General features: G+C 33.9%; 1 protein-coding gene and 1 pseudogene across 1 annotated transcript; both read left to right on the top strand.

Annotated features, from left to right (window-relative positions):
- LOC104733602 (topless-related protein 2-like) lies at positions 5,019–5,912 on the top strand. Its single transcript, XM_010453170.2, has 3 exons — positions 5,019–5,287; positions 5,386–5,565; positions 5,789–5,912. Exons 1-3 carry the CDS (start codon positions 5,208–5,210, stop codon positions 5,910–5,912), a joined length of 384 nt encoding a protein of 127 aa, XP_010451472.1. The 5' UTR covers positions 5,019–5,207.
- On the top strand, positions 5,905–13,694 carry LOC109124760 (annotated as a pseudogene).

Here is a 13,899-nt window from a genome sequence, read left to right as displayed (position 1 = left end):
CGACCGGCCGGCCCGATCCGGGTTTAAAAACATGGACTAATAGCGACGATGTGTTTATGTAGGGCTTGAAGTTCATATTACTGGAGAACCATAAGGTATTGCCTCCAGCTAATACAAGGTCAGAAGTTTAAACTTTATTATTTAGAGAGTATAATAGATGTTAATTTTCACAAAATATTCTAATGGTTATCTAAACTTTCTAAATATAGGTTAAGAACATAAAGGTTGGTGGAATAAGAAGACAATAGATACATGAAGGTACCAAAATATTAATGAATTTAATATTTTTTAGCCACACATGATTTAATAATAATTATATGTATATATATGTTTGCAGGCGGTAAGAAAAACAAATGTTGTTACTACATATGATGTGAAAGAGAAACATGAAGAAGTTATTGATTCTAATCAATTTCACTAATTGATTGTGTTTAGATCAATGTTTTTAAATGCTTGGGGCTTTAGCATAACCCAGACCGGGATACCTTCTGATTCACAGTTAAACCAGTTCGACCGGCCGGTCCGGTCCGGATTTCAAAACATTGGTTTAGATTTTATATATAGAGGAAAACATGTAATTATATACTAAATTTGTTTATATATCCCCATATATAGTGTAGGTATATATATGTGTGGTATAAAAAAATCAAAATGTTACTAATATATTTTATAAAAAAATTCGAATTGTAAATTCACATTTTCGTTTCTTTTCATTTAATTTGTGTGCTATTTAAATTGGGGCGATCAAACAAAACAAAACATATGGCTATAATTGCCTATCCAAACTGATAGGAACAAGTAATCTTCAATCAAATTTTGGAAAGATAATTATAAATTCAAATAATATAAGGAAATCAAATTTAATTCTACCGCATAAGTAGAACTTATCATACCAACTAAAAAGAAAGAATCCCTCTAATCTTCGTGAACCATATAATGCGATTTTATAGAGTTTCGAATGGATAAATATCTATTTTAGGACAATTATTTCAAAAATTTGGGTACTTTTAAAAATTACAGAGTTTGAGACTATCAAAACAGAAAATAATTTTTTACCCGATCTCTTAAAACATATTTTATAGATCATTAGTGTCACAAATTATGTTTGTAAACAACTTCTATCAAGTTTGGACAAATAACTTGGAGTTATATTTTAATTAATATTTGGTTAATAAAAAAGACATATTTTATAGATTAGAATTTTGTTTTTGAAACGCCTGTTACCCATAGGTTTTGCAAATTCAGCAGTATGAATACAGATATTGCTCATGTTGTTTTTAGAGAACCGGTTTTCTAAGAGTAAAAAATAGCAAAATCGTTACAAGGTAGGCCTATCAATGTGGGTTCCCCCAGCTAGACAATTTAGGTAATCCAATTTGGTTAATCTTTATAACCGATCACTTCGGTTCGCATTTGATTTGGATGCATCGTCGTGTCGATCCAAATGTTATTGTGAAATCAGTTTTGATCCAAAACCACAATTCTCAGATAGAAAAACATGATATGTATGAGACATGACGAATTTTTCTGTCCACAAATAAACATATTATTTTTGCTTATTTTTTAACTGTAGTTGTTTCTACTAATAACAAAACTGATCTGATCCTACTTTTTGACTAAAATAAATAGAATATTGTACTGATATGAGTTTAGATTATAAGTATTAATAATATTTGTTAAAAATATGTTTATAAACATAATTTCACACATACATAACATATTGTAGACCTGATAAATAACATTAATTCTTGAAATCAATCCCGGACGTACGTGCGGATCCGAATCTAGTTTTATATAACTTTGGAAATCTTATTATATAAACCTTAGTTTTCAAAGTTATTAATTCATATAATCGCGACATGTGTCAAGTATATCGATAATATTTTGACATGCGTGAAAAAAAAAATTATTTAATAATTATAGAAAATTTTAAAATCCTAAAAGTAAAAGGATTACAATTAATATTTTTGAAAAGTATATAAGACCAAAGTAATCTATTATATTACTAATTCTAATAGGAAAGTTATCTATTAAATTACTAATTTCAATAAGAAAATATGTGCAATTAATAAGAAAAATATATGCAATTTAATTGTAATTATTATTTATTATAATCATATAGTTAAAAGAAATTTATACAAAAAAAGTGATTAAAGTATGAAAAGGTTTAATGTGGTATTCATACCGAACATGATTATCCATACAAGGCTTCTGATGGTTGTTGTGATCAAAACATGGTTAGTTTAGTTTTGGTTTGTGCATTTTAAGTTTTGTGAAACCTCAATTTGAAATTGAAAATTTATGTTTCTTTTGTTAATGTTGCAGAAAAATGCCAAAGTTGTCACAATTGATTCTTACGAGGATGTGCCTAAGAACAGCGAGGCATCTCTAAAGAAAGCATTGGCTCACCAGCCTATTAGTGTCGTCATTGAAGCTGGTGGTTGCGCATTCCAGCTCTACTCTTTGGTATGAAATAATAACTCAATTGTTTCAAGAAGCTCTGCTGCGGAGGTGGCTGAGACATCTGGTTTTGATACATATTGGGTATTTTTGCTTGCCAGCTTACTACAGTATCCTAGTACCTTGAACAAACCAGTACTTTCATAAAGATCATAGCTTTTGTCTCTTCAGAATCAGCTATAACGTTTTCCAAGCTTACTAAAAGCCCTTTAAAAATACTTATTTCACATTAACAAAGACACCACAAGATTAAGAAGGTACCTGGTTAATGTTAAGAAACAATTTCATCTTCCAAAATATACTGACTATTACCTACCATTTCCTGTAGTTAACACATTAGTTTCGATCGATGCTACTTTTTTTGTTATGTCGAGGTTATGGTCAAGCTACTATAGATATACATGTTCCAGTTCCCCACACCATCACCACCTCCTAGCCCAAGTCCTTCCCACATTAACTGAATCACCAAACACAATTGATATTTACTAAAATGGAACCAGGCTTATAGATATCGGCAAAACAAATTATATATGCTACTCGCAAGTTCATGAACCTCAAAATTGTTGCTAATCACTCTTGTATTTCATAAAAGTTCGACACTTTTCAAATTTTAATTATCAGAACGGTCAATTAACATATGTTAAACTTTTCTAAATAACTTTTTCTTTTTAAACAAAATTAAAATGTTTTAAAAATATATTTACGTTGAGTTCCTTTTTGTTGTATACCGAGAAGAAGAAACAAATGTGCAGACATTTTAGCAAAGAAAGAATATTCGGAAAACATTTCTCTATCACTATATACCATACTTTTAACTACCTCAGTTACATTGTGAACAACTTCGGGGGTGGTATTGGTTTGAGATTTTTAAAGATTTTTGAAGAGTTCAACAAAATCATTAAAAATGAATAAGTGAAAGATTGTTAAAAATTGCTAGAGAGTTTTGTTGATTAGTTTTCTAAAATCTTGTAAAGTCTTCCATACAATCCCTGTATTTTTATAATATTTTTCATGATTTTATTTTATAAAGAAAGTGTCTAAAATCATGAACCAATAACATAATAATTGAACTCATTTACAATCATAGATTCTTTTGTTTTAATTGAATAACACAAAACTTTTAATGACTTTATAAAAAGTCTGAATCCAATGACCCATATTTGTTAAGATTTTAAATAACTTTTTACAAATCACAAACTAATAACACTAAACTTTAACAGAGTTTAACAAAATCTTGATCTAATAACAAAGAATTCTACATAACATTTCAAACTAGATTAGGACCCGTGCTAGAGCACGGGTTGAAATTCCTTTTATTTATATTATAATTTTATAATAAAATATGATTCTAAAGATCATGATTAATGCTAGATTAGGACCTTAAAAACTTTTAAAATCAATCATATAAATTATATTTTATTCGAAAATTATAATATAAATAAAATGAATTTTAACCCGTGCTCTAACACGGTCCTAATCTAGCATTAATGTTTAATTTTTAATTTCTGAATACGATCCCGAAGATCACGATTAATCTTATTAAATTAGCGAGATTTGATTATTTTTTATGATTGAGAGTATATTTTTATCCCTTAAATAATTTTTTTATTGATGTGGTTTATCAATAAAATATGTGGAAAATAAAATGGTAATATTGTGATTCTAGATATTTGGAACCATATACGTGATCTTCCGAAATAAAGTTTGAAATATCCATGAACTATCAATTTGGAATAATCCGTTTAAGATTTTCTGTTACAATTAAGATTTTATTTGTTACAATTAATATATGGATTAATTTATAATATATGTATAACCTATTTGTAACCATTTATAAAAATTATAAAGTCTACCAAAACAATGTTGTGTACTTCCGTTTTAAAACTCTATTCTAATCTTAAACCAATAGCCCCCACTTCAATATTATTAATAAAGATTTAAGAGTTAAAAAAAACATATTTAGCGTATAATGTATCTAGGAATTTTTTTTTTCCTTTTTTGTTCTTAAGCTAAAAAGAAAATTAACCCAAAAGAAGAAAATAATATTACAAAAATAAGTAAGATAATATTATATTACGTACTATGTAAATCTTGCCAAAAAGAGAAGTGAGTATATTGCGTAAACTAAAGAAATCTGTTTTCAAAATTATTAGTATTTTTTTAAAATATACTAGTAAATTGGTTGGAAATAAACTGTATCACTGAAATTATCTTTTATAAAAAAAAGGAAGGAAAAAAAACACTCTGGAAGTCTGGATAAAATTAAATTCGGTCCATTCCTACTTGGGTGTGCTGAGCTGTATTGGATAAACGCCAAAGGAGGAGCGGTTCCGACAAACGAGGTTATCACCTTATACTGATAAGAACCTCTACTTATCATAAATAACCTAAACCACTTATCAAATCACAGTCGGTGTGATAAAAACCCTGCAAAACGCATCGAAGAAAGTGGAGAACAAGTCACACTTTTTTCTTTTAATTAAAAAGAAAAAGGAAAATTTTTAAATTTGAATTTACATAAAAAATTTTAATTGATTTATAATTTTTTTTCTGGGTCAGCTTTCCTTCTTTAGTTTCGAGAGACGCGAAGAAATCGAACAACACACAAACCCTAGAAAAACCATTATTTTTTTTATAAAGAAACAAAAACAAAAAAAAAAACTTGAAACCACCGATCTGGGAAATTAGCGTAACCGTCTCTCTCTCTCTCTCTCTCACCATTACCCAGATCGCACTTGATTGAAAAAATGTCATCTCTAAGCAGAGAGTTAGTTTTCTTGATTCTTCAGTTCTTAGATGAAGAAAAGTTCAAAGAATCTGTTCACAAGTAAGTTTTTTTTTTTGTTTTTTTTGTATTCTCGGTTATTTTGGTTTGTTATAGGTTGTGAATTTTGATTTTGGTGGGTGTGTGTGTGTGTTTGTAAGGCTTGAGCAGGAGTCGGGGTACTATTTCAATTTGAAGTACTTTGAAGAGAAAGCTATGCTTGGGGAGTGGGATGAAGTCGAGAAGTATCTTTCTGGTTTCACTAAGGTTGATGATAATCGTTACTCTATGAAAATTTTCTTCGAAATCAGGAAGCAAAAGTATCTCGAAGCGCTAGATCGGTAATTTTTTTTGGCAATTTTTCTTTTTTTACAATTTAGGGAATTTTTGGTTAGCTGATTTTGGGTAATCACCTAACCATAGTTTTTTTTTTTAGTTCTTGTCTTATTGATTTGTCTGGTCTTAAAACAAAAAATTGATGATTATTTTTGTGATTGAGAATGTTTTTTTTTTTGTATGCGTTATGTTTTATACATTGTTGTCTTGGTTGTTCTTTGTTTTCAGACAAGATAGGGCAAAAGCTGTTGAGATATTAGCAAAGGACTTGAAAGTTTTTGCTACATTTAACGAGGAGCTTTACAAGGAAATCACTCAGCTTCTTACTCTGGAGAANACACACAAACCCTAGAAAAACCATTATTTTTTTTATAAAGAAACAAAAACAAAAAAAAAAACTTGAAACCACCGATCTGGGAAATTAGCGTAACCGTCTCTCTCTCTCTCTCTCTCACCATTACCCAGATCGCACTTGATTGAAAAAATGTCATCTCTAAGCAGAGAGTTAGTTTTCTTGATTCTTCAGTTCTTAGATGAAGAAAAGTTCAAAGAATCTGTTCACAAGTAAGTTTTTTTTTTTGTTTTTTTTGTATTCTCGGTTATTTTGGTTTGTTATAGGTTGTGAATTTTGATTTTGGTGGGTGTGTGTGTGTGTTTGTAAGGCTTGAGCAGGAGTCGGGGTACTATTTCAATTTGAAGTACTTTGAAGAGAAAGCTATGCTTGGGGAGTGGGATGAAGTCGAGAAGTATCTTTCTGGTTTCACTAAGGTTGATGATAATCGTTACTCTATGAAAATTTTCTTCGAAATCAGGAAGCAAAAGTATCTCGAAGCGCTAGATCGGTAATTTTTTTTGGCAATTTTTCTTTTTTTACAATTTAGGGAATTTTTGGTTAGCTGATTTTGGGTAATCACCTAACCATAGTTTTTTTTTTTAGTTCTTGTCTTATTGATTTGTCTGGTCTTAAAACAAAAAATTGATGATTATTTTTGTGATTGAGAATGTTTTTTTTTTTGTATGCGTTATGTTTTATACATTGTTGTCTTGGTTGTTCTTTGTTTTCAGACAAGATAGGGCAAAAGCTGTTGAGATATTAGCAAAGGACTTGAAAGTTTTTGCTACATTTAACGAGGAGCTTTACAAGGAAATCACTCAGCTTCTTACTCTGGAGAATTTTAGGTAATTGTGTATTTTTGATAGTTTTGAAGTTCAAGGGTTGTGTCGTCAATGGCAGCCATATGGAGTTGAAATGTGGTGTTTTTGCTTTCCAGGGAGAATGAACAGTTATCGAAATACGGTGATACCAAATCAGCTAGGGGTATTATGCTTGGGGAGTTGAGGAAATTGATTGAGGCTAATCCTCTGTTTAGAGAGAAGCTTGCTTTACCCACTTTCAAGGCTTCACGCCTCCGAACCTTGATCAATCAAAGGTGACCGACCCCCTTATTTTGATAGATATTAGTTGATGATCTCTGTTGTTTATTTTTGATGTTCGAAATAGTTTAAGTTGGTAACCACGCCACTATTTTAGTGATTTGCAAAAGTGGCACTTGGATGACTATGATATCAACCTCTGTTATCAGTTACTTTTCTTTATTTTCAAGCACCTAGAAATGAAAAACTGTCATTAGTGTCGATAAAGAATATGTTTGTTTTGTTATGCTTATCGTGTGCAGTGGTTGAAACCAGTTTATCTAGCCTATTATCTGAACCAGCTAGTGAACTTAAGGTGTCATATTAGTCATTTTCTTCATCTAAGGTTTGATGCTTTTGGTAATTTGCAGCTTGAATTGGCAACATCAGCTATGTAAAAACCCAAGGCCTAATCCAGACATCAAAACTTTGTTCACTGATCACACTTGCTCACCACAAAATGGAGCCCGTGCACCCACTCCTGTTCTTCCAGTTGGTGCTGTTGCAAAGCCTTCAACATATGCTCCTCTTGGGGTACATGGTGGAGTACGATCACATACCATACAATCCAATTATTTTTACATATTCAAGAACTTTATAAGACATTTGAGAAATGGACGTAATTTATATAACCATTTTCTGTACAGCCTTTTCAGCCTTCGTCTGCTCCGGCTCCTAACGCAAACGCTTTAGCTGGATGGATGGCAACCCCAAATCCATCTTCATCAGTTCCTGGTGGTGTTGTGGCCTCTTCCCCATTTCCTATGCAGCCAAATCAAGGTAGATCTTGTTACTCCAATGTTTAGGCGACTTGTAACATACTGCTGCTTATGAGTTATGATGTTCTGAGTTAATATTTGGTCATGATTAATACAGTATAGAGAACTTTTTTCATGGTTCAAAGGATTGTAATCTTGTTTTTTGTATTTGTCATATCAGGTATTGGAAAGTTAATTTTAAAAGTTTATTCCTAGTTCTGAATTCTTGTTGCTGTATTTCATGGCAGTTGCTATGCTAAAACATCCTCGTCCATCCTCAAACTCCCTTGGAATGATGGATTATCAAAGTGCTGATCACGAGCAACTTATGAAACGTTTACGGTCTGGACCAACTGGTGATGAGGTGATTATTTTTCTTATAGTTGATAATTTACTTGGTGTATTTTTACTTTCCATTATATTAATTTAGTGTTGAAAGTTCTTTGACTGTCCAATTTTGGCTATTAGATTTTCATATTAATTCATTATTATCAGAGGACTAAATATAAGTTTGCATCATTTGTGATTCCTTGTAATCATTAAGATTGGCGATAGTAAGTATCTGATGCATGCCTCATTGGTTTTAGCAGATTGTTCATTTCCCAGTACGAAAAGAAAACTCTCTTGTTTTGCATGTCTGTATGTATGACATCGAGTATATGGCTTGTAATTCTTATGTTCCAGGTCACATATCCTGCTCATTCTCAGTCTGCCGTCTCACTTGATGACCTCCCTCGAAATGTAGTGAGTACAATGCGCCAAGGGTCAGTAGTGACAAGCATGGATTTTCACCCTTCCCATCACACGTTGCTCACTGGTTAGTCTAATGCCACCATGTAGAGACTAACAGAGTTGAGCACTTGAGCTTTGTTTGGTTCATGTTTCAAGTTATAACTGTTTGTTACTTTTAGTTGGTTGTTCCAGCGGTGAAGTCACCTTGTGGGAAGTTGGATCTAGGGAGAAGGTTGTCACAGAGCCTTTCAAGATATGGAATATGGGAGCTTGTTCTGTGAACTTCCAGGTTGGTCTTTCACCTTTTCTCAAAACTGGGATTGAGAATCTCATCGCGTTTCTTTTCATATATTATAATTGGATCGTATACTTATGATGTAACTAGAATGTGGACAACGTAAGAAGCTTTGTTTTTGATACATGCTTCAGTGAATGTTCTGTTCTATGAAAAGAAGTTTAAGCATTGCACCATCAGCCTTTTATGTGATGATGACATCTTCACCTTAATTTGCCAGGGTTCTATTGTCAAGGACCCATCAATATCTGTTAGTCGTGTATCATGGAGTCCAGATGGAAATTTGATTGGTACGCTATTTGAAGATCATCAAGCATATCTTTTCAATTGGATACAATGTTTGAATCTGATTCCTTTTTCTCATGTACAGGGGTTGCGTTTACTAAACATCTGATCCATATATATGCTTACCAAGGGTCTGAATTACGTCAACACCTAGAGGCATGCCTATTCCCTTTTCTATATAGTTGAACATTTTTATGGAATCTGCAAAAAGTGAATAAATAGTTCGTTTCTGCTTATAGATGGATGCTCATGTTGGCTGTGTGAATGACTTGGCCTTCGCCCACCCAAATAAGCAACTCTGTATCGTGACTTGTGGGGATGATAAAGTTATAAAGGTAATTATGCAAATTCAAAACAGTGAATTTTTGAGGCTGTTATGTGCCTTTTCTATGGCTCCCCTATATAGCTGTCTGACAGATACTTTATGAGTAGGTCTGGGATTTGAGTGGGAAGAAACTTTATACCTTTGAAGGGCACGAGGCACCAGTTTACTCCATCTGCCCTCACCAGAAAGAAAACATCCAGGTACAGCCATCTCTTGTCGATAAGTCTTGAAGAATGGGATTTTTTTTCCCATTGGTCATAGCAATCCAGTTCCATTTTGGCTGCATGGGAGGTTAACTATCATCTTCCGGAGTGGATTCTCTGTGGGTGTAAATTAAAGGGAAACTTCCGTTTTACTTTTGTAATAATTATTATTCTTTTCCTTCACGCAGTTTATATTCTCAACTGCTCTTGATGGTAAGATCAAGGCTTGGCTCTATGATAATGTGGGCTCAAGAGTTGACTATGATGCACCAGGACAGTGGTGTACAACTATGCTATATAGTGCTGATGGTAGCAGGTAATTCTGATTCTTTCTTGAAATAAATATAAGAAAACCCTTGATATGTGGTCTGGTTCAGTGGTTCTGAAAACTATAGAAAAGACTCAATTGACGTGGCTCATATAAGACAGCTAAATCATATGAAAAAAGTAACAAACTTGCATTATTTTCATTGGTGGAAGATTTTTATATAAGAATTTAGTTAGTTATCAGATTAATAGGTCGTCTGCTGCAAGTTGTGGCCATAGTAAATGTTAAAGTTTCCCATTGTTTCAGATTATTTTCTTGTGGTACGAGTAAAGACGGAGATTCTTTCCTGGTTGAGTGGAATGAAAGTGAAGGTGCCATCAAGAGGACATATTTGGGCTTTAGAAAGAAAGCTTCAGGGGTGGTTCAGTTTGATACAACACGCAACCGATTCTTGGCCGTTGGTGAAGATAACCAATTAAAATTCTGGGATATGGACAATAATAATCTCTTAACAACTGTCGAGGCTGATGGAGGACTCCCGGTATGATATACAAGCTATTGCTCTTGACTACTTGTATATAAATATCTTCTCGTTTTCCTTTTTATGGTTGCATATGTTATGATTGTTCCTAACCGTGCTATGTACTGCCTCTATCAGAGCCTTCCCCGATTGAGATTCAACAAGGAAGGGAACCTTCTTGCTGTGACTACAGCTGATAACGGATTCAAAATTCTTGCTAATGGGGACGGTCTGAGGACCTTAAGGGTCATGGAAGCTCGTTCGTTCGAAGCATCGAGAGCATCGACTGAGATGAAGGTTAATATTAATTCTCGTTTTTCTTGAAAAAAAATTCTTGTCAGACCTTTTGTCTAATAGAATTTACAATTTTTATCCTCGGTAATCAGGTATCCTCATCTGCAATGGTTACAAATATTGGCCCAGCTGTTGGTAAAATGGAACAAATGGATATTGGCTCTCCTACAAGGCCAACCCCTATTCCTGTATGTTTTTCGATATTTCGGCTTTACATTATTTATAATCTTTCAGCAATAGATGAATAAATGGGACAGTTAGAGCCATGTATGGGTAGCAACATATTATATTGGCTTAATTCTTCAGTACAATCCATCCTGAGGCACTAATGGCATCACTCAAGTTTACAGATTGATCAAAATCCTTTATCCATGCAATTAATCAACAGCTAAAATTATTGATCTGGGATATTAGAACCGTGGCCAAACTGAAAAATGTATCTTGTTTTGTATAGTTCACAAGTTTTTTTTGCACATACGATTTGCGGCTTTGTCCTCAAACTTTGGTGTTATTATGTGTACAGAACGGGGTTGATGCAATGTCAAGAATTATGGAGAAGCCAAGAAACCTGGAGTCTGTTGAAAAGTCCAAACCCTCGGAGCTCATGGAAATTGTAGATCCGGCTCAATGCAGACAAGTGACCATGCCAGATAGCAAGGATTCTGTTAGCAAGGTTTGTTATTTATTTCCTTAATAAATTTATTCATATTCAGTTAGGGATTTCCATTACTTAACCTGTTTGTGTATTATAATAATGGTGTCATATTCATGTCTAAGGTTGCTCGGCTTCTTTATACAAATTCGGGTGTTGGCGTATTAGCTCTTGGAACTAATGGTGTCCAGAGACTATGGAAGTGGAGCCGCAGCGAGCAAAATCCAACTGGAAAGGTAATACAAACTTAACTTCAACTTGTACAGTTAATATATATCTGTATATATTACATGTATGCATATAAGTATGTGTGCTTGGATCACTTCTATGTTCTCCCTTCCAAGTCGTTGAGATTGTAATTTTTCTTTTCAAGGCTACCGCTAGTGTCACTCCACAGCATTGGCAACCTAACAGTGGTCTCTTAATGACAAATGATGTTCCGGAGAATCCTGAGGGAACTGTTCCGTGCATAGCCCTTTCGAAGAATGACTCGTACGTAATGTCTGCTTGTGGTGGAAAGGTTTCACTGTTTAATATGATGACATTTAAGGTAAGCTTCTTTATCTATTTTTTCACCCTGTGCTCAGACAATTACGTCTTTATCATTGATGCCTCATTTCGGCTTGTAGTGGAAGTAGTATCTTTTTAATAAAAAAACTTCTGCAACAGCAAGAACTGATATGTGTCAAATATGTGAACTTACTGGCATTTTCACTTTGTTCACAGGTGATGACTACTTTCATGCCACCGCCTCCTGCTTCAACGTTCCTTGCATTTCATCCTCAAGATAATAACATTATTGCAATTGGGATGGAGGATTCTACTATTCATATCTACAACGTCAGGGTAGATGAGGTAATTAATTCATTCGATATCTTGATTACTGAATTTGTTGACTAAGGTATCCATATTGAACTTTTTATTTTAGTTTTGTCTATCAAGATTGTGTTGAGCTAACTGCTATAATATATCTTTTGCACTCAATCTTTAATGAAATGGAACTGACGAATAAAGGATATCTTTATTTGTACTTTGGAGAATTGGTAATAGAATCTCTCTCTTTAATCTACAGGTGAAAACAAAGTTGAAAGGCCACCAAAAGCACATCACTGGTTTAGCGTTCTCTGCCGCTCTAAATATTCTAGTTTCATCTGGTGCTGATGCCCAGGTATGCTAAGCGTTTAATTTTCTTGGTACTGCTATTGAGCTTTCACCAAACTCGGTTGTAACTGTATGGACCTCTCTATGCTATAGCTAATCTTTTGGAGTGCTGATTCATGGGAGAAGAAGAAATCTTCAGCTATCCCACTACCAGCTGGAAAGTCACCAGTAGGTGACACTCGTGTCCAGTTCCACAACGACCAGGTCCATTTACTGGTTTCTCATGAGACACAGATAGCCATATATGACGGTTCAAAGATGGAGTGCATTCAGAAGGTACAAAAATAATGTTTCACTAATACTAGATTACCAGTGAAGTGTATTTAAAGTATATCGTCCTGGTTAATGCACACATATGCTTCTAGTATCCTGTCCAAATAGTTCTACGTCATCGTTTTTAATTCAAAGTTGATATTTTTCTCTTGTGATTGCATTTTACTGGCATTATATGACAAGATTGTCTCATTTTCGCCATATTGGAATCACATAATTATAGACAAGGCTTATTTGTCATGTTTGTTATTGTTTGTTGTTGTCTCTTATGATGCAGTGGGTGCCACAAGAATCGCTATCATCACCCATAACCTGCGCATCTTACTCCTGCAACAGTCAACTGGTTTACGCATCATTCGCGGATGGAAACATCGGAGTCTTCGATGCTGAATACTTGAGACTCAGATGTCGCATTGCCCCATCAGCCTACATGCCACAACCCACACAAAACAGGTTAGTTTAACCTTAAAATTCTTAATTACACATGAACCTTGCAAACTACTTGAAGCTGTCTAATCGTCCTGACAAAATCTTGTTTCTCTTTCTGCAAATTAGTGCTCCAATCATGCCACTGGTAATTACTGCTCACCCTCAAGAACCGAACCAAATAGCTGTAGGACTGTCTGATGGGTTGGTAAAAGTTCTCGAAACCCCGGAACCTTTTAGAAGATGGGGCGTTGCAGAGAAAGCAGGGACGGAAAATGGACGGCCGTCAAGTGCGTCGGTGGCTAATAACTCTGGTTCAGATCAGATTCAAAGGTAGAATAAAAAAAAAAAGGAAGAACAAGATGACAGATAAAGTTAGTTGGGTTTCTTCTTTGTTAGTGTAAATCTGTTATAGCTTTGGTCTTTTGTGTTGGGGACAAGTAAAACGCTTTAGAGTAAAATCCAGAACTCAGTAGCTGTAGTTTCGTTTTGTTAGTTTTTTAATGAATGCATCTTGTCAAAGTTTCCATTAGTTGTCATGTCTAAGACGGAGACAAGAATATTGGTTGCTCTGATATTATCGAAAGTGCGCAGGTTCCACAAGGTTTAGAGGTCCAATTCATGCTTTTGAACTAATTTAATCATCGTGCTCAGATACATGGTACGTACATTTGTCACATGAGATAAAAACACAAATTGACACACACTTGACACTTGCATAGAAAGTAAAATAA

This window comes from Camelina sativa, chromosome 12 (assembly GCF_000633955.1).
Source record: "Camelina sativa cultivar DH55 chromosome 12, Cs, whole genome shotgun sequence".
NCBI lineage: Eukaryota > Viridiplantae > Streptophyta > Magnoliopsida > Brassicales > Brassicaceae > Camelina > Camelina sativa.
This window is presented reverse-complemented; position numbering and strand designations above follow the sequence as displayed.